Below are 26,811 nucleotides of genomic sequence, written 5' to 3'. Positions count from 1 at the left end.
AAGCCTCCCCACAGGGACGCAGGATGGAGAGGAGGGACAGGGATGCAGGGCGAAGCCTCCCCCCAGGGACGCAGGATGGAGAGGAGGGACAGGGATGCAGGGCGAAGCCTCCCCCCAAGGACGCAGGATGGAGAGGAGGGACAGGGATGCAGGGCGAAGCCTCCCCACAGGGATGCAGGATGGAGAGGAGGGACCGGGATGCAGGGGCGAAGCCTCCCCACAGGGATGCAGGATGGAGAGGAGGGACCGGGATGCAGGGGCGAAGCCTCCCTCCAGGGATGCAGGATGGAGAGGAGGGACCGGGATGCAGGGGCGAAGCCTCCCTCCAGGGATGCAGGATGGAGAGGAGGGACAGGGATGCAGGGGCGAAGCCTCCCCACAGGGATGCAGGGCGGAGAGGAGGGACCAGGGCACAGGGGCAGCGCTGCTGGCTGCATCAGCACACAGGTTCCATTTCTGCCTGTCCTCTTGTTAACTGAGAAAAATAACTCGTGGACTTAGGCCGCTGGGATTTGGTTTTCCATTTTCTAATTCTTGTAAGCGAAGTCAATTGCTAACACTTCTGAGGAGTCAGCATAAAATTCCCCTATCACCTTTGGAGGGTTTCCTTCTGTAGGTGGTTAAGACCTGCCATTTCAGCCTGATGTGTATTGCTCAGGTTTGTGGATTCGGTTTTCCCCGTCCTTTGATCTCTTTCAAGAGGCAAATTCAGAATCATTTGATACAAAATGGTTCTGACACCCACATTTGAGTTCCTGATGGCCTTTGTTGAGTGCCTGTTTCACATCAGGCTCTACACCTACAATCTCCTGTTCCATGTACAGTAACTCTGAGGGGCAGATTTCAAAGAACTGTTTTCTGGTCTGGGGCTGAAATTGAGGAGGCTGGGATCCTACGGCCTGCAGGTAGTGCGCCTGGTAAGCTGGGAGGCCCCTGTTCCATCTGCGTTTAACCCCCATATCTGTGACTTCCCACAGCCTGACACTGCCACTGCGCCGGCGTGCACGCCCTTCCTCAGCCTTTCCACTTTGTCAGAAGGAGGTTCAGCAGACAAGCGTGTGTAGTCGGGAGTTTGAGCGGTGAGATTTCATTACTGTGAGGGGTGTTTTGCTTCCACTCCCTGCCACAGCCTGGTGACTTGTTCTGACCCACGTGACAGACTTTGGCCAGCAGATATTAGCAGACAGGTCACAGCTGAGGCTTGAAACGTGCTTGTGCAGTCCCACTGACTTTCTTGCATTTCAGCCGCAGCTGAGCAAGAACCTGTCCCTCATGACCCATGAGTCCCAGAGTCCCAGGAGGATGAGACTCCAGCCCACCCGTGCCCATCCTGACGCACAGAGCCAGTTCAGCAGAGCCCAGACTACCATACTAGACCCATACTAGACTGACCAACCTCGACAACGCACAGGGATAAAGACAAAGGTAAACGAGCATTGTATAATATTCATACTGTCTTTTTTTTTTTTGAGACAGAGCCTCACTCTGTCCCCCAGACTGGAACACAGTGGCATGACCTTGGCTCACAGCAACCTCCACCTCCCGGGTTCAAGTTGTTGGGAGCAAGCGCCCCAAAATCTGGTCATAAACTGGCCCCAAAACTGGCCATAAACAAAATCTCTGCAGCACTGTCACGTGTTCGTGATGGCCATGACGCCCAGGCTGGAAGGCTGTGGGTTTACGGGAATGAGGGCAAGGAACACCTGGCCCGCTCAGGCATTCTTAAGCCTTGATCTGCCCCTCCCCCGCACCCCACATTAAAGGCATTCTTAAGCCACAAACAATAGCACCAGCGATCTGTGCCTTAGGGACATGCTCCCGCTGCAGTTAACTAGCCCAACCTATTCCTTTAATTCAGCCCATCCCTTCGTTTCCCATAAGGGATACTTTTGGTTAATTGTATACCTATAGAAATAATGCTAATGACTGGCTTGCTGTTAATAAATACATGGGTAAATCTCTGTTGGGGCTCTCAGTTCTGAAGGTTGTGAGACTCCTGATTTCCCACTTCACACCTCTATATTTCTGTGTGTGTGTCTTTAATTCCTCTAGTGCTGCTGGGTTAGGGTCTCCCTGACTGAGCTGGTCTCGGCACAAGTGATTCTCATGCCTTAGTTTCCCGAGTAACTGGGATTACAGGCACCTGTCACCATGCCTGGCTAATGTTTTGTATTTTTAGTAGAGACAGGGTTTCACCATGTTGGCCAGACTGGTCTTGAACTACTGACCTCAGGTGATCCATCTGCCTCGGCCTCCCAAAGTGCTGGGATTGCAGGCATGAGCCACCACACCCAGCCCATATTGTCTTTCTTGAGTAGCTTTGTTGTTTGCACGACTTGATTGTCCAATTGGCAGCTTATGATGTCAGTCATTTCTGTACATTGATTCCAAAAAAAAAGCTGAAAACATTCACCTAGATCATTCAAAAAATTTCTGGTGTGGCAATGATGGGCATGATTTATGAGTTGGTCCGTATGCTTCTAAAATAAATCTCCAACCAAGATATTTTTGACAAAAATACAGGAAAGCCTTTTCAGACATAACGAGGAGAGTGGGGGATGGTTTGGGGAGGGAGGCATCTTTCGCTAGAAACAGGCACATGGCCCAGGTAAGAGAAACAGATTTCTGGTTTGGATTTGCAATCTTAATATTTTGCAATAAGAACCAGCTGCACTGGCTCCATGCCTCTCCACTCCCTTTCCCTTCCTGTCTTTTTCAAGCTCTTTCAGTCTTCTTGAATACTTCATCCTCTCCTACCTACTCCAAATCCCAGTTTAAGCCCCACCTCCGCTAGCAGCTTTCTCTGACAACAGTCGTCTCCTAATGCCCTTCACAGTATTGTCTTTACTGCACAATTGATCATCGCCAATGCTAAGACAGAGTTTTACAAAGATCACTTTTTTTCTGAAGAGAAAGAAAATTGTGTATGGGGTTGGGGTGGGCTGGGTGAATTTACCAGGACCAGGAGGCAGTAAGGAATCCTGGAGGAAGTGTGTCCAGTTAAGATGCTACCACAACAGTCCAAGGAAAACACGAGGGCCTAAGCAAGGCAGGGATGCAGGTGTGGGGGAGGAGGACACAGGATGCTGTGTGGGGTGTGGAGTGTGGGGGAGAGGATGCAGGGTGTGGGGGAGGGGAACGTGGGGGAGGGGAACGTGGGGTGTGGGGGAGGGAGACCTGGGTGTAGGGGGGGGCGGGGTGTGGGGGAGAGGAATTCGAGGTGCGGGGGAGGGGGACAGGAGGTGTGGGGGAGGGGAATGTGGGGTGTGGGGGAGGGGCAGATCAAGGCATCCTCAGGCTTCTAGTTGTGTTAACTTGGAGAAAAGCACCAGCTTTTTTTTTTTTTTTTTTTTTTTTTTGAGACTGAGTCTCATTCTATTGCCCAGGCTGGACTGCAATGGCATGAAAAGCACCAGCATTTTTTTTTTTTTTTTTTTTTGAGACTGAGTCTCATTCTATTGCCCAGGCTGGACTGCAATAGCATGATCTCAGGTCACTGACAATCTCTCCCTCGCAGGTTCAAGCGATTCTCCTGCCTCAGCCTCCCAAGTAGCTGGGATTGCAGGCACCTGCCACCATGTCCAGCTAATTTTTGTATTTTCAGTAGAGATGGGGTTTCACCAGATTGGCCAGGCTGGTCTCAAACTCCTGACCTCAAATGATACACCCGCCTCGGGCTCTCAAAGTGCTGGGAATACAGGCATGAGCCACTGTGCCCAGCCACCAGCTTTAATCAAAATAAGGCACTCTTTTTGTTTCTTCTGAAGTTTCCTATAGCACTGGGTGACGTCAGCAGCACTGGCCAGTGTGGAGTTCAGACTCATGGAAAGATGACCTTCCACACGGTCAGGGCAAACACGTGTACGTGGCACACCTGGGGTGCAGGTTCTAAGCACTTTGCATACATTAACAATTCACATAATTCTCTTCCCATGTGTGGAAGGAGGAGGCTCATGCATGCCACCAGCATCTCCGCATCCCAGGGGGGAACTGAGGAGTCATGTCTAAAGTCACACCCCACTCAGGGACACAGCCAGGATTCCAATTCTTTCTGCCCAGAGCCCTCATCTTTCCCTCCCTTACAGTGGACACCTGTACAATTAAGCAATTATCAAAATCTGCATTTAGTTGGGAAAAAAAAAAAGACTAACATAGTTTTAATAGCATACTTTATTTTAATCTAAGAAAAATGATTAAATTCAAAGGTCAGAAATACAAAAGATTATCCAAAAAGTTTAGGATCATAACTGTTTCTTAAACAACATTGGCATGTACTTGAGCTGGTTCTGTGGCTCCAAAGGCTTGATTTTTACCTTGCACAGTTTAAATAAGGAAGAAGCCTTATGCGATGCTCCACAAGCATCCCAACCTCACAAACCTCATTCTACAAGGCACGTCTCAGGGGATTTGGGGCCTCGAAGATGTTTCTCCAACCAACAGTCTGAGCCGAGATAGAATCACATTGAAGTTTCCGCTCTCAGACTGTCCTCCAAACGGTTTCTTAGAGACAGAGGGCGCCCTGAGCTCCGGGCCCAGGCCTGAGCGGGGCAGCTGGCTGTGCACGCAGGCCAGTTCCGTTAGTCACCGTGTGGGCATTCCACTCCTATCCTTCTCTGCCAGTGCCACTCAGATGAATTTCCCATTGGCAAGTTCTTGTACCCTTGATGCATTCAGAAAAGCAGAAAGGAACCGTGGGGACCCGCAGGCACTTCTCCCCGGCTGCCAACACCAGCCCAGGGGGCACCATGGATCCGGCTGTGCCTTCAGTAAGGAGACTGCTCATAATTGGTTCAGGTGAAGACTTTACCTTCCGGTAGCCCTGGGGTGGACCAGGTAGGAGGATCGTGTAGGAGAAAAACCAAGCAGACAAGCCTGTTAGCCAGCTCGGTCACACCGTGGCTGGCCTTACATTTTGGAAGGATGGGCCCCTCCTAGGCAGCCTCCCACCATCAGGACGACTCTCCAGGACTTGCTCGAGCCCCAGGGCAAAACTCAAACAGAAGCTTAAAATGGAAAAGCAAACATCCTTTGAGCCAAAGTATCACACCAAAGACAGTTTGGAAATAGTATTTCCTCCAGGGGAACTACCTGTACTTAACTGGATAGCTTTAGTGGTTGCGTGATTCATTGTACGAGCAAGATCTCTGGAAAGCAAAACAAGACAAACTAACAGAAAACCCCAAGAAACAAACCACCCCCTGCATGTTAATTGCCTGAAGGGTCAACCGTACATCACAACCTTCCACGGAAATGTGGAGCTTCCAACATGATTCCACAATGCTGTAAGCACAGCCATCTGGAAGTGACTGCAGGGGTTAGGGAAAGCCATAGGATTGCAACCAGAGTGCCTAGAGCTCTACTGTTAACATGTGGAAGGCGAAGAAATTAAGCCTAAATGCATTCAAATACATCTCCACCACATACAGATTTCCAAGGTCAAAGGAGGACACATACATTGTATGTGATTAATTTTCTGAAGCCAGCTCTCCATTTTCACAGATTAAAACAGTCTGTTTAAATATCTCATTTCTACAAAGTGAATTTACATTTAAAGTACAAAGTGCAAATACTATGTGTTTCTGTTTTTGTTTTCTTAATTGCTCGTTGGTGAGGGAATTTCCCACGTGTCTAGGAACTGCCTTCGCTGTGTGAGCCATTTATCCTTGTTTCCTTGGCTGAAAAGAAAAGACAAAAAAGAGACATTATATTCAGAGGTGTGTGTCACTCATCTGAGAAGACTAAGTGGCTTCCGGGAATGAACTGAACCGAAGAGGGCTGGGCAGGTCGTGTGAGGTGTAAGGATGAATGAGAAACGATGAAGACATTTTGGACACTGGTAACTTTTTAACGCTTTCCTTCCTTGACATGATAGAAATATTTGGAAAAATATATCATTTCAAAAAAGTAACATCCACTGTAAATATTTTAAGTACTAAATACATTAAATGTTTTCCAGAATGTCTTATCACCTTGATTATGCAAAAATAATTTTAATAATATAACTTATGCTTCAAATTTGATAAAGGCATAGTTGATTCTTAATTTTCCTTTTTATCTCTTTTGTTCACTATTTTACCTCTAAGAAGAAATCCAACTTAAAAAGTTTGCTGATTATAAACAACGGTAACTCAGCACCTTGACTTTCAATTAAAAGTAATTTAGAATGAAAAAGAAAAGTAATATACAATCTCCTAGACTCAGTTTTCCAAGAGGGCCAATTCTTACAAATGTTGATCTATTCTTCTGTTTTATTATTTAAATAATTAAATTTTAAAGTTTAGGAGGTTTCTGGGTTGGCTTTTATTCCCCTTGATAAAGATCTGAAGAGGTGAGAAGACAAACCCATCTCCTACATTAAACTTGAGATTTAAATTAGTTGTGCATAAAGACAACCCGTCAAAGTATTTTACCAGTCATTAAAGATGGCCAGGATTGCTGGAGGAGAAGGTGGACTAACATCTTAACTTATTTAATAACAGCTCTGACTACTCTGGAGTTGCAGTGGAAGCTGAAGAGATCAGGAAATAGCTCCTTTGGATTCCACGTTAGCATCATGCACCCTCCTGTGATCCCTTCTTTTGACAGTTCCTGTCTGGGTCATGCATATAGGGACACCCTGGCTGGCTGGCACTATGTTATTCTTTGAGATGCTTCAAAGAAACGTGGTGACCTTCAATGGCCACGGCCGGTAGGAGCCGCAACTGGCTTGCCCGTTAGGATCAATCCCAGTATGGTAGTTTGCAGAAATAGCCACAAAATGAAAGGCATGGAGGTCCGCGCGTCCACTCAGGCACTAGAAAAGGAAGGGAAACTGCTTCCGTTTCTCTCTTCGGAAAAAAAGAGCTGAAGCAGGAGGCGTGTGCTTTGAACTGAGTTCATTTGAGATGCATGGAGCGCATGAGTACAGTGATTGCCGTTCTCGAATGAAAACAACTTCTGGAGGTCTTGGCACTCAGGGAGGGTAATTACTTTCAGACCAGCCCTGTTTTAAAGTGTAAGTGATTTGCGGTGAGGTTTAAAGTTAAAACCATAAACATTTGCTAAACAAAGGAAAACGTATCACACATCTTTCCTCATGAAATGGTTTTAAATTACATCCAAGGTGTGTGCTGGCCGCCTCCACTTAAACCCACAACAAATATAGGGGCTTGCCTTAGGAAATGTCAACCTGACATCAAACAGGTGCAGGCAAAATAAATCACAAATTGACTCGTGGTAGCAAAGAAGTGAGGATTTTGCCCTGGCTTTGAAGGAGAGAGACATGAACCCACTCATGTTTATCGTCTGGAAAATGTTCTTGACATGGGATAGGTTGTGGCTTTGGGTGCTGGAGGACACCATCATCGCATCCTTTACTTGCAAATTGAGAGGCAGAATCAGAAACACACACACATGTTTGTGAACACACAGCAGGAGCCGAAAGTCCCTTTTGGAGCCCAACGCTTCTCTTGCTGGGACCCCAAAAAGAAACAAATTCACCCATGTATGAAGGATGCCTCCTGTTCCTGCAACCTCCCTGATAAAATGCAGGAACCAAATTACAAACACTCAGACAACTGCTTGAAAAAATTCAGCCAGGCACAGTGGCTCACACCTGTAATCCCAGGTGGACTGCTTGAGCCTATGAGTTCGAGACTAGCCTGGGCAACATGGCAAAACTCCTTCTCTTAAAAAAAAAAAAAAAAAAAAAAAAAAAAAAAAAAAAAAAATCTACCAAACAAGGGAACTCAGAAATGTTTCTTAATAATTGAAAGTTCAAATAATAAACTTTTTCAATCAACAAGTTGGTGATTTTGGATAGAATTCTGTAAGACTGCTTTAGTCCCCACAGGGTGTAGACAGTAAGCTTGCCTCCCTTGAATTATTTATTTTCTTGGAAGGTACTGGCCATTGCAAATCTACATAACTCTGAATTGTTATTGTTTATAATTAAAAAAGGAAATCGTTAAAGTAAAATATAAACATACTTACCTGTCTATTAGATGTACTTTCAGCATTACCTCTGGGGGCTGGCAGGAAAAAAATATATATTATTAAAAATCAGAGACTCATTATTTAATGAAAGGTTCAACATAATTTCAGGAAGGAGTCCACATTACTTTAGGAAGGCGTTATCAATTGTCAAACTCATTTACATGAAAAACAAATGCATACAGTCATTCCTCAGCATCCAGAAGGGATTGGCTCCAGGACTTCCGCAAACCCAAATCCTCCAATTCTCAAGTTTCTTATAGAGTATCATGTAATATTTTAATACAATATAAACACATCCTCCTATGTACTTTAAATAATCGATAGACTACTTATAATGCTTAGTGCAATGTTAACACTGTGTAAATAGTTGCTATAACACATTGTTTTTTATTTGTATCTTTTTTTGTTCTCTGAGAATTTTTGATGCAAGTTTGCTTGAATCCACAGAGGAGCTAACTATATATGCATTGAACATAAATTATGAGTAGTGGATTATGAAAGTTACTATGTAAGTACTTTCTAACAACACGGATTCTCTAGTCCAGCCTTAGAAGAATGTTTTACTTTACCCCAAACTCTAAGGTAAATCCACCTTCTCTGGCGAACTGAATTCTGGATGTTTCTCAACCTTTCCCCAGAAGGAGGGGGTTCACGTCCCTGGGGTGCTGGGAGCGAAGCCATCAGCAATGCCCCAGCTAGGGCTCTTTGAAGTCTTTTGCTTCTATATTAAAACCCAGAGAAATGCAAGTGTTTGGCTCAAAATAGTTTTTTCCAAAGCTTCGAGTAGAGTCAAAGCCAGAGGGAGCTGTGCTATCTCCTGGCTTCACCGCCCCTGCACAGCGGAGCTTCCCTGAAGTCTCCTTCCTGCTCTCATCTCAGCTGCCACACCTGCGTCTCCACGGAAACCTTTGGGACGTCGCCCCCAGGGGCTTCAGCATCCTCATCCCTTTCCCACTTTCACCCACTCACTAGTGGGCTCGGTTGGTCTCAGGGTTTTAAATACTCTATTTCTTGATAGCTCCAAGGATACAAATTGCTGTAATCTTCAGCATGGACCTCTTTCTCTCCTCAGTCCAGATTATCAGATCGAACTTCGTTATCCATGTGGATTTTCATTCAATAGGCAGCTCAAAAGAAACAGGACCCAGCTGGACTCATTATCTGCCCTTGCAAACCTACTTTCTGACGTATTCCATTCTCAGGACACAGTAACCCCATTCTTGAGCTGCTCAGGACAAACTTTTGGAGTCATGATCATGCCTCTCTTCTCCTACCTTTCTCATCTCATCTGAGAGGAAATCCCTCGGGCTCTACACCCAGAGTCTATCCAGAGTCCAACCCTCGTAGTACACGCTGTTCCGTGGCCAGAACTGCCCGCCTCTCCCACGTGGACCCGAACAGACGCCTCACCACTCTCCTCCTTCAGCCCTTCCCATCTGTTGTCTACACAAACATGGCAACCAGGGGTCCTCTATAACATTCCACCCATCCTTCCAACAGCCTCACTCAGAGAAGCAGCCAGAGGCTCCTGGGCTATGCTGGAGGCGGGGTGTGCTCTGCCCTGTCCGCCCATGTGGCATCACATCACTCGGGATGCCTGCTCCTCTCCAGTGCCCAATTTCTCCCCACCTCTGGGGCTTGCTGGGCATGGCACTCCTGCCATCCTCTGCAGGCTGCACTCTACCCAATGACCCTTGGTTCTCCTCTGCTCCTCCAGTCTCCAGTCAATCTCACTTTGCAGGGCCTCCTCCCTGTCCCCATCTAACGTTCCAGCCCTCCTGACCCTCCCTTCTGCCTCCTCCATAAGTAACCCCTATCGTGCTGTGGGGTTTCCTATTTATCTGATGACTTGCTTCCACACCAAAGTGTAATCCCAAAAGGGACACACATTTCTGTGTGTTTACTGTTATTCTGTCAATGTCTACAGCAGAAAGCACTTGGTCAATAGTTTTCAAATGAATCATCAGATGAGGGAAGCATCCTTCTTTCCATATTCCTTGATTAACTGTTGATTTCTATCCACTCAATAAAAAACATGGAGTAAAGAGCAAAATTGTTCTATTTTCAAACTGTCTTCTCTTACCATAAAGCAAGTAGAAACACGGTGTGAAAAGGTGCAAAACAAGCATATTAGGTAAATTGCAAAAACATTAAGCAGTGGCTAAATCTATGATTTTTTTAAATAGCTGGTTTTAATGGTCTAAGTGCCCAAATGAATATTGCTGCTCATCTACTTGTCTTGACTGAAATGATTACTTTACAGGAAAAAAAACAGGCTTTTCAGCCAACGGTTCAAATTTAAATACTATTAGAGTGATACTTTGAATCTATTCTGAGCCAATTTGGCTATTCAACAATTGCCAGTTTTTTGTTGGACTGTTTGCTCATTAATAGAATTCTCCCTTGGAGTTAGAAGTAGCTGTAAAGTTATAAAAGGAAGTAGCTGTAGATTAAAGTTATAAAAAAAGGTATAAAAAGAAGTTTATATGGGCTATGCTGGAGGTGGGGTGTGCTCTGCCCTGTCCACCCATCCTTCCAACGGTCTCACTCAGAGAAGCAGCTAGAGGCTCCTGGGCTATGCTGGAGGCATATAAAAATCCTGGGATATGCTGGAGGTTATTTTTTAAAAGCTAGTATTCTTTTTTTTTTTTTGCCAGGGAGGATGGGGTCTCACTCTGCCACCCAGACTGGAATGCAATGGCACAATCTTGGCTCACTGCAACCTCCGACTCCCAGGTTCAAGCGATTCTCCTGCCTCAGCATCCCGAATAGCTGGGATTACAGGCTCGCACCACCATGCCTAGCTAATTATTGTACTTTTAGTAGAGACGGGGTTTCACCATGTTGGCCAGAATGGTCTCAAACTCCTGACCTGGTGGCATCGGCCTCCCAAAGTGCTGGGATTACATGCGTGAGCCACCACGCCTGGCTTATTTCTCATATTTTTTAGAATAAAAAGTGCACTGTTCAGTAGTGAGCAAAAATACAGGAAACAAAAAAACTTAGTAGCAATGTGGATATTTAGAATGTTCTCGCTAATTTCTTCCTGGATCTTAAGGTTTTCCTGACTTTTTGCTATTACAAACTATATAGGGTAGAAAACATATGACTGATAATGAATTTTTTTAAGTCAGAAAAGAGAAAAATTCCGTAAGGAAAATGAAAGGGCTGCAAAATCAGCTAAATATGTATCCGAGACCACAATGTTCATTTTTGACCATGACCAAATTGCCTCTTTTGCCAAATTGCAGTTTATTTTGCTAGAAGCGATCATATGCTTTCTTCTTGATTACTAAGAAGACAATAAAACTGAGACATATCAGATTATTCAGAGGGATCTAAAGAAGATAATTCAAACTTCTGCAGCAACTTAAACTTTTCACCTCAGATGATGGCATCAGAAGAGATCACGTTGTGCTCCACCATCCATCCATTCTTCCTTGCCAGGGTCTAAGCACTCCAGCCCATCCATGCCCCTTCCCTGCCCCACACTGTGGCTTGAGCCTTTGGAAGGTGGGAGTCTGAGAGGTACCATCTCCGAGCATCTGCCTCCCCTGTGGCTGTGCGAGTGGCTCAGCCTCTCATGCTTCTCTGCCACATCTCCCCAAGACCTGTGCTGACCTGTGCTGAACCTGCATTCCCACCCAGGGCAGCATGGTGGCAACCCACAACCTTTATGCTATCAAAACCAGAAGGAAATGCTTGGGTCCTAAGCCATGGCGATTCTGTAGTCACTTGCGTGAAGCATGACCCATGGAAGGTCATGACTCATAAAGGTCACCTTCATTTCAGTCTATCAATATATGCAAGGAAAAAACATTTCCTCCCAGGGCTTTCTCCCAGAGCTACTGAGAACTCCATGTATCCTTCAACACCAGGGTCCTGCTCAGCCTTAGCAGAGAGCAATGTGGACCTGTCCTAGAAGGAACCGACAACCTTTCCAAATCAGGATATGCGGCTCACAACAGTTGTCTGTATGCTGCTGCCACCTTCCAAAGAGACTGTCTAGGGGATTTAGCTTGCTCATGAGGGACTCACATCCTTCTATCAGAACCCAATCCATGGGCCAGTTCCTTGGAGAGTGGGTGTATTAACCATGACTTTCACTTCCTTTATCTAAAGCTTTGACATCTGAACCCTGCTTATGCTGAAGAGGCTGCCCTCTGAGTTAGCCCATCCCCAGAGACAGTGAGGAGCAGCCTTTCCTATTCAGGCCGACCTACAACCTTCACTCTCACCCAGCCAACAACCTCCACCCTCACCCAGCCTATAATCTACAACCTCACCAACCCTATAACACCCACCCTCACTCAACCTACAATCTCTACCCTCACTCAACCTACAACCTCCACCCTCACCCAGCCAACAACCTCTATCCTCACCCAACCTACAACCTCCACCTTCACCCAACCTACAACCTCCACCCTCACCCAGACAACAACCAACACCCTCATCCAGCCTACAACCTCCACCCTCATTCAGGCTACAACCTCTGCCCTCACCCAGCCTACAACCTCCACCTTCACTGACCATACAACCTCCACCTCATCCATACTATAACCTCCACCCTCACCAAACCTACAACCTCCACCCTCACCCAACCTACAACTTCCACCCTCACTCAACCTACAATCTCTACCCTCATCCAAGCTAAACCTCCACCCTCACCCATATTATAACCTCCAACCTCAATCAGCAAACAAGCTTCACCCTCACCTAACCTACAACCTGCACCCTCACTCAACCTACAACCTCCACCCTCATCTAAGCTACAACCTTTACCCTCACCCAGTGTACAACCTCCACCCTCACTCACCATACAACCTCCACCTTCACCCATATTATAACCTGCACCCTCAACCAGCAAACAACCTTTACCCTCACCCAACCTCCAACCTCACCTAACCTACAACCTTTACCCCTACCCAACCTACAACCTCTACCCTCACCCATACTACAACCTCCACCCTCAACCAGCCAATAACCTCCACTCTCACCCAACCTACAACCTCCACCCTTACCCAACCTACAACCTCCTCCCTCACCCATCCTATAACCTCCACCCTCACCGAACCTACAACTTCTACCCTCACCCACCCTACAACCTCTACCCTCACCCAGCCTACAACCTCGATCCTCACCCAGCCTATAACCTGGCCACCTCATTTACAGGCAAGCCTGCCTGGGAAATCATGATAAGGGCTCAGGCCCAGTCTCTCACTTCCTCTGTCTCTTGGCTGACCCTGGTGCCTCCCATGTGGCCTCCCACAGCACAGCATGGCCTCCTCTCCTTCGGATCTGTGAGTAACAAATTATCTTTTAATTGTCTCCTGATCTGTTTGCCAAATGACACCTCAAATTTCCTATCAATATACTATGTTTTAAAATAGTAGGACGCATAGATGAATGCCAGACATTTGCCCTAACAGACCTTGATCCAGCCCAGAACGCCAGTGCTAGTGTTTACACACCACACACCTTACATACACAACACACACACCCCCTGCACACTGCACACCACACACACACAAACCACCCCACACACACAACATATACACACACCCCATATTTATACACACACCACACACACATACCACACACACACGCAGTCTGAGCTGTGTCCTGCAGGTGGTGCAGGATGCGGGGAGCTATGGGTTCCTCTGGAAGGGTAGCATAGGAGCCGGGCCTCCAGGAAACTATCTTCTCAACTGCTGTGAATCTATCTTGAAATCATTTGATTCCGAAATTTTCAAAATTCTGTCACCATAATCACAGCTCTGGGCCCAATTATTGTACTTGAAAACCCACCAATTGCTGGAACTCACCCACCCCCCTCACAAACCGGAACTCACCCACCCACCTCACAAACCGGAGCTCACCCACCCCCCTCACAAACCGGAACTCACCCACTCCCCTCACAAACCGGAACTCACCCACCTCACAAACCGGAACTCATCCACTCCCCTCACAAACCGGAACTCACCCACCCCCCTCACAAACCGGAACTCACCCACTCCCCTCACAAACCGGAACTCACCCACCTCACAAACCGGAACTCATCCACTCCCCTCACAAACCGGAACTCACCCACCCCCCTCACAAACCGGAACTCACCCACTCCCCTCACAAACCGGAACTCACCCACCCCTCACAAACCGGAACTCACCCACCCCCTCACAAACCGGAACTCACCCACCCCTTCACAAAGAGTCTATATTTACTTCAGTTTAATTGAAGAAATCAGTAGACAGGAATCTGCCCCAGCAAGGGCCATGGACCACATGACCCTGTAGCACCAGGCTGAGGAGGGCAGAGGCCATATGTGGCTTAAGTTTTGGGTGCTACTCAAGCCACCTGACAACGGCTAAGAGGAAGGAGTCCTTGCAAAGAAAAGACCAGCTTGCACCATCCAGGAATGGAAGAAGATTAAAAGGTCAAAAACAGATCTACACTTGGCTCTGTCCATCCTTAATTTTCTCACTATAACCACAAAAATTAGCCTTCTAGAGAAATGCAGAGACTGGCTTCCATAATGGAGGAGGAGCTACACAGGAAACTCCCAGGTGCCACAAGGTGTCACTCATCACGTGCAGATGGGGCAACAGCAGAATGTGAGCAGCTCCCTTCGTGAATTGCTGAGTGGGTGTTCATCTTCCCTATGTGGAATCATCAGGGGTGAGGGATACCATGGTTCCCCGGCTCCAGCTGCTAATCTGGCAGCCACCTGCTCTCCATCTCCCCATCACTCCCCCAGGCCTCCCATGTGGACCCTGCTGGTAGGTTTTAAGTCTCAAAGAGCAATACACCATTTGTCTTTTGGGATACTGAGCAAGGACCAAAATAAGAGAAAAAAAGTGAAGAAAGCAGCTTGTTATGGTCTAAAGGTGAGCCCAAAGTTCATGTGCTGGGAACTCAATCCCTAATGCAGAGGCGCTGGGAGGCTTAAGAGGTCTGCATTATGAGGACTCTGCCCTCATGAACAGGTGAATGCCATTATCTTGGGAGTGAGCTCCTAGGAAAGAATGTGTTTGGCCCCCCTTGCTTTCTCTCTCTTTCTCACCCTCTCTTTGCCCTTCCATTTGGGGATGACACAGCACAAAGGCCCTCACCAGATGCTGATTCCACAATCTTGGACTGCCCAGCGTCTAGATCCATGAGCTAATATATTTGTGTTCGTAGGTTACCCTATCCATGGTATTCTGTTATAGCAGCATAAAGTGGACTAAGACACAGTCCCAGTCCAAGAAGCCAAAAGCAGTATCAGGTGGCAGTAAGACAGAAATGCCCAGGAAACCCATGGGCAGGTACTGAATACAGAGAAAGGGAAAAGCAAGGACAAAATCACATATGGGCAACTACTGAGAATGGGCATTCTTGGTTATCCATCCAAATGCCTGCAGGGTTGCAGGCGTACCCTGGTGTGGGTGAAGGAGCCCTAACAGGAAGTGCAGCCCAGCACAGTGGACGATTTCCAACAGCACTGCCCTTGCTGCATGCAGCACTGCTGAGGAAGACTCAGATCAAAGTGCTGATGACTGCAGTGCCTGTGTGTCCTTGTCTGCAAGTGTCAGGGTTGGCAGCATCTGTCTGCGACCTCATCCCCCAGAGGATGGCTGTGAAAATGAAATGAAGTCTTGAGCCATGAAGTGGGATTGGATATTGGATCATGAGCCTTGCCAGACTGTGGCAGCATGTTTAGTGCCCCTCTTCCCACAGTGGTGAGTGGGCATTTGCTGCCTTCATGCATCAGAGTTGATCAGCCAAGAGTGATTTCTTTTCTTTTTTGTCTTGTTAGAGGTGAACTCCTCCCACACTTGCCAAACAGTCCTTGATGAAGACAGAACATTGAACATAACTGAGGATTCTCTCTGACCTCATCGGATGACTGGGCCAGCAGAGAGGGCAGCCTCCTGCACACAGAGCGAAGGGAGGCAGCCATAGATACGGCCATCCGCTCTCCCGTGAATACATCATCTGGGCGGCAGGACGTGCATTAACCACAAAGACCCTACACAGAAAGCTTCAAATTAAAGCTTAATTTTTCTGAGCTGACTTTTCACAGAGAAATTAGCAGGAAGTGCTTCACCATGACACAGATCTAGGCTGTCCCTAATTTGGTTGAACAGCACTGAGTGACTGTCGTGACAAGCACTAGGACACCAAGAAGAGGAGATAGACGACGGTCACTGCCTCCTCCAGGAACCCTCAGTCCAGGTCAGATCAAAGGGCCCCTGTCTCACAGCTGAGCTTCAAACACAGGAGGGTTTTTTTTTTTTTCTCTCTCTCTCTCTCTCTTTTTTAACACGGAGTCTCACTCTGTCACCCAGGCTGGAATGCAGTGGCACGATCTCGGCTCACTGCAACCTCTGCCTCCCAGATTTAAGCAATTGTGCCTTGGACTCTGCAGTAACTGGTATTACAGGTATGAGCCACTATGCCTAGCTAATTTTTATATTCTTAGTAGAGATGGGGTTTCACTATGCTGGCAGGCTTGTTTTGAACGCCTGACCTCAGGTGATCCACCCACCTTAGCCTCCCAAAGTGCTGGGATTACAGGTGTGAGCCACCGCACCTTGCCAGGAGGATTTTAAAGACCATGGTGAATCAGCCCTCCACAACACAGTCTCAAGCTTGTTTTCTCTTCCACATTTGTTACCGAAGTTGACAACAAATAAAAGAGTCATAAACAACAGGAATTTGAGAGATCTCTGCTAGCCCTACCCAGAAAGTATTATACAAATCAGGAAACAGAGATCCCCAAGGACAGTGAGATCTAATGCACATGTGGAATGAGATCCAGCACACACGTGCAGTGGAATCCAGTACGCATGTACAGCAGGATCTAGCACATACATATGGGGGATCTAGCACACACATGCAAGGGATTGAGCACATATGTGCAGTGGGATCTAGCACAAGTGGGCAGGGAGATCCAGCACACACATGAAGGGGAATCTGGCACACATGTGCAGTGGGATTTAGCACACACACGTGCAGGGGGATCTAGCACACGTGAGGGGATCCAGCACAGATGTGCAGGGGGATCTCGCACACGTGTGAGGGGATCCAGGACACATGTGCAAGAGATCTAGCACACACGCAGGGGATCTAGCACACACACGTGCAGGGGGATCTAGCACACGTGAGACGATCAAGCACATACGTGCAGGGGTATCTAGCACATATGTGCAGGGGATCCAGGACACATGTGCAAGGGACCCAGCACACACGCAGGGGATCTAGCACACACACGTGCAGGGGGATCCGGCACACATGTGAGGGGATCCAGGACACACATGTGCAAGGGATCTAGCACACACGCAGGGGATCTGACACACATGTGCAGGAGTATCTAGCACACATGTGAAGGGGGATCTGGCACACACATGAAGTGGGATCCAGCACACACATGCAGGAGTATCTAGCACACATGTGCAGTGGAATCTAAGGCATGCGTGCATCTCACAGTGCTGTCTCTGAGTTGAAAAGTCAGACCTGGGTTTTCCTGGCTTGGGCTCCTGAGAACACTTGGGCTCTGGCCATCATAGGATTCTCTTCCTTCCTGTCACGGTTGGTTGGGTAGGCCAGGCCCACAAAAAAAAAGTATTTTCAATTGGTAAAACTGCTATAAGCATTGGAATGACTGGTCTGGGCCTCAGCAATGATTTTACGCCTCGTGAACTGGCCTGAACATTTGGTTGGGGTTCAGGTACAGGGTTGGTGAGTTATTCCAATGGTTCCCAGGCTTGCACCTCAAATACCAGAAGACAATCCATTCTAGGGGAAACCAACCATGATGAACAGTGAAAAGGCTCATTGCAAACCAACATGGAGTTCATGCCCTTTGAGCCTGGGCTCTCCTGGGCAAGTGGCATGACATGAGTCATCAATTATCGTTATTATTCCTGCAAACAGATGACCTACAATTAAACAGCATATTTGATTTTTTTTGCACCCCCAGGCCACAAACACATTCTGTAATTGTGTTTGTGAGAAGCGGACCTCCCAGGCCTCAGGGCCTGACCATGGCCCAGGGTCGGGGGTGGGAAGGCTCTTACTGTGGCGCTTCTTGGTGTCTGCTTTGCCGTCCTCTTTAGCCACGCCCAGGCAGCCCATCAGTTCTTGTACCGAGATGGATTTGTCATTATTCACATCACAGTATTCAACAAACTTCTTCACACATTTTTTGGGCTTTGATTTTTTGCGAAGGAACCTCTTGAAGGGTTTGATTTCCTTTTTGCCGATGTCTCCACTGGAGTTTTTATCGAGTAGTTTGAAGTACCAGTGCACCACTCGCTCCTCTAGGGTGTGGCTGGGGTCGGGTTCCGAGAGCCTGGAAGGAACACAGACGCCGTCAGGACGCTTAAACCCCTCAGCTGCCCCTTTCTCGCCACTGTCCTTCCATCAAACCCACAACCCCTGCTTGTAGTTCTCATGGTCCTGGTGTCTAAGCCTGCAGCATTGGTAATCAGATATAACAATTTAAAGAAATAATTTAGAAGAACACTTTTAGCAAATATTTTTCAGGTTGGATTCAAAATTGCAAATGATGCAGTGAATTTGTGCCCAGCAAAGATGCACTTGGCCTGTTCCTGAAGGACAAAAGTCCCCTTATCCTGGCTTCTGTGTGCACAGGACTGGCAAGTCAGCACATGCAGCTATACCCACCCGATACACCAGAACCCTGAGCTTTTCTAGCCCTGTAAATTTAATTCTTTTACACATCCTTTATGTCATAGGTATACCGGACGATGCAAATCAAAAACATTTTAAGTTGGAACTAGATAGCTTTCCTTGGATTATGATAGGTTCAATATTTTAGGGCATAAATAAGTAAAACTCTTCTAGAAGGTCTGGATGGGAGTCAGATCTTTAAAAGTGCACCAAATGGCAGAAATGCACCTTCTCGTTGAGATGGAGGGGGTGTGTGTGTGTGCACGGGCAGGCCCTCCTGGAGGTGCTGGCCTCTGGATTCTGCCTGTTGGGATGAGCTGCGCATTTCCAGGTATGAGAACACCATGAACTCCGACACTACTGCCAATTTCTCAAACTTTCAAAGGAGTTTTTCAGATAGCAATCCATTTACTGCCTTCACTTTTAGTTTGCATTTAGTTTAGTTTGCAATTTAGTTTAGTTAGCAATTCATTTACTGCCTTTGTTTTTAGTTTGCAGTTTAGTTTAGTTTGCAAAAACAATCTTTCCAAAAATAGAAGATGTAAAGTTGAAATTTACGTAAAGTTTGACTCTATTAAATTTCCTTTTTTTTTTTTTTTTTTTGAGACAGAGTTTTTGCTCTTGTCGCCCTGGCTGAAGTGCAATGGTGTGATCTTGGCTTACTGCAACCTCTGCCTCCCAGGTTCAAGTGATTCTCCTGCCTCAGTGTCCCGAGTAGCTGGGATTACAGGTGCCTGCCACCATGCTGGGCTAAGTTTTGTGTTTTTAGAATGGATGGGTTTTCACCATGTTGGCCAGGTTGGTCTCAAACTCCTGACCTCAGGTGATCCACCCGCCTTGGCCTGCCAAAGTGCTTGGATTCCAGGTGTGAGCCCCCATGCCTGGCCTGCTCTACTACATTTAATTTCCTACGCATTCATGACATTTTCTGTTAGCATTTCCTTTTTATTTCCTTAAGTCTTCTTTAGCAGAGACACAGTGAGAGGAGAGGCTTTTAGTTCAGGGGACCAAAAACGTCATCTAAAGTGGCTGAGATCATCAAGGGTTTGGGTGTCGGGGCTCTGGGGAGAAAGGCCAACATTCTAAAGAAAGAAAACAGTGAAAATCTCCATTCAAAATTTATTTGAAAGAAACAGATAAACTATTGCTAGTTCAGGGGGAATATCCGATGCTTGAGATGCCATCGCAGTAAAACCCTGGGGTTCCTCCACTCTCCTGAGGCTGATCTACAGAGGGTGGAAAAGAGGAGTGATGGGAAATTCACTGAAGTCCACTACACCGTGCTCCAGGCCCCAGGTCCAGGAGTGCAGGAATGTCTACAATGTACTCAGGGAACATTTCCAGGGTTCCAAAAATCCTATTTTGAGCAGTGTGAATGTCTTGGACACAACCGAATCATACGCCTGAAAGTAGTTAGGATGGCAAATGTATGTGCTGCACATTTTACTGCAATAAACATAATCACGCTTTGAGAACTTCAAATTAAACGTTGTCGTTCAAAGTATTTAAAATCCAATGGATAACTCTAAAGTGCAATTTCAAAGCACAGAGCCCTCGGCAGGAGGTGCTCCCCCTGCCCTACTCCCCACCAACAGGACCAGGGTCAGAGCCCACTACCCCATGGAGGCCCAGGAGTCACGGCTCAGGGCCACATACCCCAATGGGAGCGCCTTCAGTGATTTAGTCATGCTACAAGAAAAACCTGCTAAGCAACTTCCTGTGTTTGCAGAGGGCTCCTTTTTAAGGCCCTACTGTGTCCAAATAAGCTGAGAAGGTCGCCGATATGTAATGTTCAGACTTTCCAGATTCCCCGGAATTCTGGGACCCTACCAACTCATTGTCCCACAGCAAACACAGCGTACCTGCCTGACGAGGAGGAGGGGTCAGAGACAGCGTGGACCATGTCCGTGGACAGCGCGTCCAGAATACTGGTCAGAAACTCATGCTTTTTGGCACCCGGGCAACCTGAAAAACATGTGTATGTTTTCACAGTTAACTCATAAAGCATAACAGATTTTCCTCTAAAATACAGGGAAATGTTGTTTTAGTGTTTGGAAATGAGTATTTTGGGCTACCTTAATCTTAATGAGCTAGCTTAAACACAAACATATTGCGCTATGTATATTGATTTTGAGCCATAGTTATTATTAATTCCAGTATTGTTTGAATTATTACGTGAGACTAAAATTCACAGGCATTAGTGTCTCACTGATCTTCAGAACTGCACTCAGAGGTGGGCGGTGTCACTCACCCAGCAAGCATGACAGCAGAGGCACTGGGTGCTTAGGGACACTGGACATACGGTGTACACGCTGGGCGCACATGAGGCTGGCCATCCTGGCAAACGAGGCCAGAGCCTGTGATTCACCGCCACCCCCACCCGTCCAGAGCCACCTCGCTTCTCAGAGCAGAAGGAGGCAGTAGGGCAAAGAGCAGGAGGTATGCAACACCAGTTTCCTGGGGACTTGTCCACACCATGGCATCCACACAAACAGTCAGCATCGGTGCGAACAGTCTGCATCCGCAACGCCCATCTCCTGGGGACTTGTCCACACCACGGCATCAGCACAAACAGTCAGCATCGGTGCCAACAGTCTGCATCCTCAACGCCCGTCTCCTGGGGACTTGTCCACACCACGGCATCCGCGCAAACAGTCAGCATCGGTGCTAACAGTCTGCATCCGCAACGCCCGTCTCCTGGGGACTTGTCCACACCACAGCCTCTGTGCGAACAGTCTGCATCCACAACGCCTGTCTCCTGGGGACTTTTTCACACCATGGCATCAGCGTGAAGAGTCAGCATCCGCAAGGCCTGTCTCCTGGGACTTGTCCACACCACGGCATCGGCACGAATAGTCAGCAGCAGGGTTTAGTGCTCATAGCTTTGGAGCCCAGAGCTGACTGTGTATGGATTCTGGGATCAGGGAATAATTCAGGCAACCAACATTCTGCAGCATGCCTTTCCCCTGCATCCTTCCCTCAACACTACTCTCCTCTCGCACCGGTTAGGCATTCCCTGAGCTCCATGCCTGAGACACTCGTCCCACCCCAAATTCAAGATAACATTTGAAAGAAGCCGTCCACTTTCTCTGGGGTCTTTTCTCCTGAGACTGCTCCTGGTGCTACTGCCCCACTCACAGCTGGACACAGGCAGCATCCCGTGTCCTTAGGCCCAGGGCGGCATGGATGATGTGGGTCTCCTCGCTCTGGATGCCCTTTCGGCATAGAGAAGCCACTCAGCCGCCCAATACATGCTTGCTGGATCAATAAGCAAATGCAAGAGGCAGGAGCCCCACTCTGGTTTCCCTGATGAGAACGGCGCGTCTAAGAGCTTCACAAGCAGGGAGCAAGGAGCAAAATCTGCCAATTCCAACTGGGTCTATCTGTGTGTAAATAGCCATGGGACAGGTGACAGATGGAGCTCGTCACCATTTACATTTTGTTAAGTTTTTCTAAAGAAAGCCCTTCCAGAATTCAGTAGAAAGAAGAGAAGGATACTGAGGGGAAAATAGAAGACAGAAGCCAGGCACCGGTCCTGGAAGGACAGCATCCCCACTGTGCCACGCCGTGCACTGAGACTCCCTGCCAGGGGCAGCTGCCCCTCCCTGGGGCTCTGCTGGGGCTGGGGATGCCCCATGGTGACTTCTGAGCCTGGAGAGCACCTCGGGCATTAGAACATCTGCTCCGACCGTCCTCACCACGGCAGGAAGGGAGTTTACACCACACACCTTCTGCCCAATTTAGATTCCGTTTTTTACTAAGAAGTTTTAGACGGCCCCTCCAAAGAAAATCTCAGGAGCCCACTCAGTAAGTAGAAGATATGGAGAGCTGCAAAGCCCAGGCAGAAAGCTGAGTGGGACTGAGGACAGCCCCTCCCCTGCCTTCCCCATGGCCCTTGGAGGAAGAATTGTCTGAGATGAGAAAGGCTGTCTTGGGACTCCTCGAGGGACAGGACAGGCTGAGGGTGCCGTGGAGAAAGGCAGTGCCACACGTGCTTCTCAGGTCCCTGGGTCGAGGGCACATTGGCGTGGACCACCCCTGGGTCAAGGGCACGTTGGCGTGGACCACGTGGCCGTGGTGTGGACAGCAGCCAAGTCATTCGGAGACCAGCATGTTTATGCAGTTAGGGACGCCCTGGTTTTCCTAGGTTTCTTTTTGACACTGGAGTTTTGTGTGATTACTATTGAAGCGCACGTGAGCTGCCCACAGCAGGACTCCAGTCATGCTGGCTTCTACTTCATTCAACACACGTCAGAAAACAAATGTGCAGCCTTCGCCGGGGGGTTCTGAGAGTGAAAAAAGGTCTGCCTTAGTCCCTTTGCACACAACTGCAAAAGGAGATCACAATCTACAGAAAAAAGCCTCACGGCCACAGGGCAAATGCTACTTTCCAAGAAAGAAGTAACAATCTCATCCAACCCCTCAGAAAGGCAGAAGACCGGAGGCTGCAGAGGCTGCTGGCCGTGGTGCTTCCAAAGCTGCCCAGCCCACTGGACCTCACCTCCCTGGGATGGGCCTCCTGGTCTACAGAAGGCTGACCTCCCCGGCTGCAGGACTAACCAGGAAAAGAAATGAGAAAAACAACCTGGAGGGCTGAAAATACCTCCAGGGCACAGGCTCAGGAACACGCAGGCAGAAGCCCTGCCAGGCCAGCCGTCCAGGAGAACTTGTCCAGGGTGAGGAGGCAGACGCCGGGGCAGGTAAGGCTGGGACCCACGGGACCTGGGGCACCTGCCTGCCGGGGCTGCTCTCTATGAATTCCCAGTCCTCCACTGGCCTCCAGAGATTCTGAGGGTAATATGGAGTTGATGGAGAAGAATATTATTGTCGGGGAGAAAAGGCATTTTAGATAATCCTCAGTACTGAACACCTTTAAGAAAGAATTATGCTTATATTTGGTGTGGTAATAGGGATATACCCAAGGGGATTTTTTTTGGCTGTTAATTTAATCGTATTTCCCCAAATGAGATAAAGCAACATACTATTTCAAATGAGAAAATAATAGATGCTCATCACGAAACATAACTAACATAATGTAAAAGCTGCAGGACTCTTTAATGCCAAAAGAAAAACTGAATATGAAAAGCCTAATGTACTTCTAAAAGAAGAAATAGTAAATCAGTCCTGCTCAATCCTGGCTTCTTCTCCCGTGTCGCAGTCACCCCAGGACCTGGAATAATGCTTGTTACTGCTCAGGGATGATTGTACTTCAAAACTATTTCTGAAGGAAAAACGGTGAATAAAGATTACAAGCAATCAGCAGGAAAAAACTAACTTTCATTATGTTAAAGTGAATGTTCACTGCATGAGAAATCACGGAAGTACCACAAAGTGAAAATTTCGTCACCCTGAAATGTCCCAGATCTAGCAAATTCACGAGAGGAGCAAGGAGGCTTGAGGTAAAAGACAAACGACCCCAGAGCAGCTGGGTTTTCTCCACTGCTGCCCACAGGGAGCTATTCCGCTTCTCCCATGACAGCTGTGTCTGGCACAGCGGTGGCTGCAGAGACCCTCGTCCCTCGCAGGGGTGCCGGCCCCCTGTCACCCTTGCTGTAACTCCTCTGGCCACCTTGAGAGCAAAGCCGCCCTTTGCTCTGGCGTTTTGCAGTGTGTGATTCAGCCTGGGGAAGCTGCCTGCTGAGAACCTGTGTGAGGAGCCTGCTGTTCCGGGGGGTCCTTTGCAGCACACTCTACCCCCGGCCTTCTTCTCACTCAGCTGCCTACACGGTGGGGTCTAACGGCCCCTGTGAATACTGCGTCACAGGAAGGTTGGCGTCAAAACCGCCGCGTGCAGGCTCAGCGATGCACCCAGAGTCACTCTGTACTTTGGGACAGTTCCACTCACAGTTCTCCAACCACCCGCAGAACTGAGTTCAGAAGTCTCAGGTCAACAGAGGCATAGCGGGAAGGTGCCAGCCCACACACACTCCCACCTGGGTTACACGTGCCAGGCCTTCTCCCAGTCCACACACACTCCCACCTGGGTTACATGTGCCAGGCCCTCTCCCAGCCACACACACTCCCACCTGGGTTACACGTGCCAGGCCCTCTCCCAGTCCACATACACTCCCACCTGGGTTAGACGTGCCAGGCCCTCTCCCACCCCACACACACTCCCACCTGGGTTACTCGTGCCAGGCCCTCTCCCACCCCACACACACTCCCACCTGGGTTACACGTGCCAGGCCCTCTCCCAGCCCACACACACTCCCACCTGGGTTACACGTGCCAGGCCCTCTCCCAGCCCACACACACTCCCACCTGGGTTAGACGTGCCAGGCTCTCTCCCAGCCCACACACACTCCCACCTGGGTTAGACGTGCCAGGCTCTCTCCCAGTCCACACGCACTCCCACCTGGGTTACACATGCCTGGCCTCTCCCACCCCACACACACTCCCACCTGGGTTAGACGTGCCAGGCCCTCTCCCAGCCCACACACACTCCCACCTGGGTTAGACGTGCCAGGCTCTCTCCCAGCCCACACACACTCCCACCTGGGTTACACGTGCCAGGCCTCTCCCAGCCACACACACACTCTCACCTGGGTTAGACGTGCCAGGCCCTCTCCCACCCCACACACACTCCCACCTGGGTTACACGTGCCAGGCCCTCTCCCACCCCACACACACTCCCACCTGGGTTACACGTGCCAGGCTCTCTCCCAGCCACACACACTCCCACCTGGGTTACACGTGCCAGGCCCTCTCCCAGCCCACACACACTCCCACCTGGGTTAGACGTGCCAGGCCCTCTCCCAGCCCACACACACTCCCACCTGGGTTAGACGTGCCAGGCTCTCTCCCAGCCCACACACACTCCCACCTGGGTTAGACGTGCCAGGCTCTCTCCCAGTCCACACGCACTCCCACCTGGGTTACACATGCCTGGCCTCTCCCACCCCACACACACTCCCACCTGGGTTAGACGTGCCAGGCCCTCTCCCAGCCCACACACACTCCCACCTGGGTTAGACGTGCCAGGCTCTCTCCCAGTCCACACACTCCCACCTGGGTTACACGTGCCAGGCCTCTCCCACCCCACACACACTCCCACCTGGGTTACACGTGCCAGGCCCTCTCCCAGTCCATACATTCCCACCTGGGTTAGACATGCCAGGCCCAGCCCGCACACAGTCCCACCTGGGTTAGACGTGCCAGGCCTCTCCCAGTCCACACAGTGTGGGAGCATCCTGCGCCCAGGCTCCTGGGGGAATAATAAGCCAATTCAAGAAAGAAAGCCAGATTGTTCTTTTCAAAGTAGAAACAGAGTAAGTTCACCGATTTATTTCCAATCTGTGGCAAAACAAGGAAGGGAGTAGCTTAGCCCAAGTACACTCAGGTGCTCCGGTCCATCTGCAGAATCCAAGTTCTTGACGTCTGTTAGGTTTCTGTGGAAACACTGGGTTCTATCCTGGTTTTGCCCCACAGTAAAGGTGCTGCACCTTACACAGCCCTGAGCCCTTCTCAGTCCTGGAGCCCGTCCAGTCAACAAAGTGGCTGAACTAGCTGGTCCCTGAGACCCCAGCCCATGGACCAGGCCCTTTTCAGGAACTGGGTTAATATTCTGATGCTTTAAAGGCATTTTTGACTTTCACTCTTTCAAAATGAATGTGTTCTGTGCTTTCTATGAAACGTCCTTATTTTAAGAAACAAAAACCTTTTTTGTATAAAAATTCCTGTTTTCAGTAAGTGTATGTAGTTTCTTCTTTTCTCTTTGTCTTTTAAATATAAATGAATACAAGTTCCCAGCTGCTCCCTCAGTTACCTCCTCTCTGGATAATAATTAACTTTCACTTCCTTCCCATAACCTGGAATACTCAGTACTGCCGCTAAAGGAAATCAAATACAGGAGAAAGTGGAGTTGAGTGGTTTCCTCATTCACTGATCAAGAGAAGAGACCACTGGATAACAGTAGCCACATACTGGCACAATCATGGGGTCTGTGCATTGCCTGGCAGGTGAGGCCTGCAGGGTCTGGATAGGGAACATGAGGGAAGCAGGTGTATGGAGGGGGACCGGAGATTTCACAGGTAAGTAACATTATTAGCTTATCAGGCATGAAGTGTCTGGGGATAATGAGACTCATTCATCTGGTTTTAAGTATCTAGCAGTGGCTTAAAAATTGGTTCTCTTAGTTTTATGTTCAGCTCCAATGTTTAGGAA

At 48.5% G+C, this 26,811-nt stretch overlaps 1 protein-coding gene across 1 annotated transcript in view; it reads right to left on the bottom strand.

The window, feature by feature from the left end:
- Nucleotides 1–4,152: 4,152 nt before the first annotated feature.
- Nucleotides 4,153–26,811, bottom strand: part of SMOC2 (SPARC related modular calcium binding 2) — a 225,114-nt gene continuing 202,455 nt past the window's right edge. The window contains exons 10-13 of the mRNA XM_050787103.1: nt 20,511–20,613; nt 18,033–18,307; nt 7,972–8,009; nt 4,153–5,675 (exon numbers count right to left, since the gene is read on the bottom strand). Of these exons, the coding sequence (XP_050643060.1) occupies nt 5,658–5,675; nt 7,972–8,009; nt 18,033–18,307; nt 20,511–20,613 (434 nt within the window). The 3' untranslated portion in view covers nt 4,153–5,657. The remainder of the gene's footprint in view (nt 5,676–7,971; nt 8,010–18,032; nt 18,308–20,510; nt 20,614–26,811) is intronic.

This window comes from Macaca thibetana, chromosome 4 (assembly GCF_024542745.1).
Source record: "Macaca thibetana thibetana isolate TM-01 chromosome 4, ASM2454274v1, whole genome shotgun sequence".
NCBI classification, from domain to species: Eukaryota; Metazoa; Chordata; class Mammalia; order Primates; family Cercopithecidae; genus Macaca; species Macaca thibetana.
The sequence above is the reverse complement of the archived record's forward strand: the minus strand, read 5'-3'. Positions and strand labels throughout refer to the sequence as shown.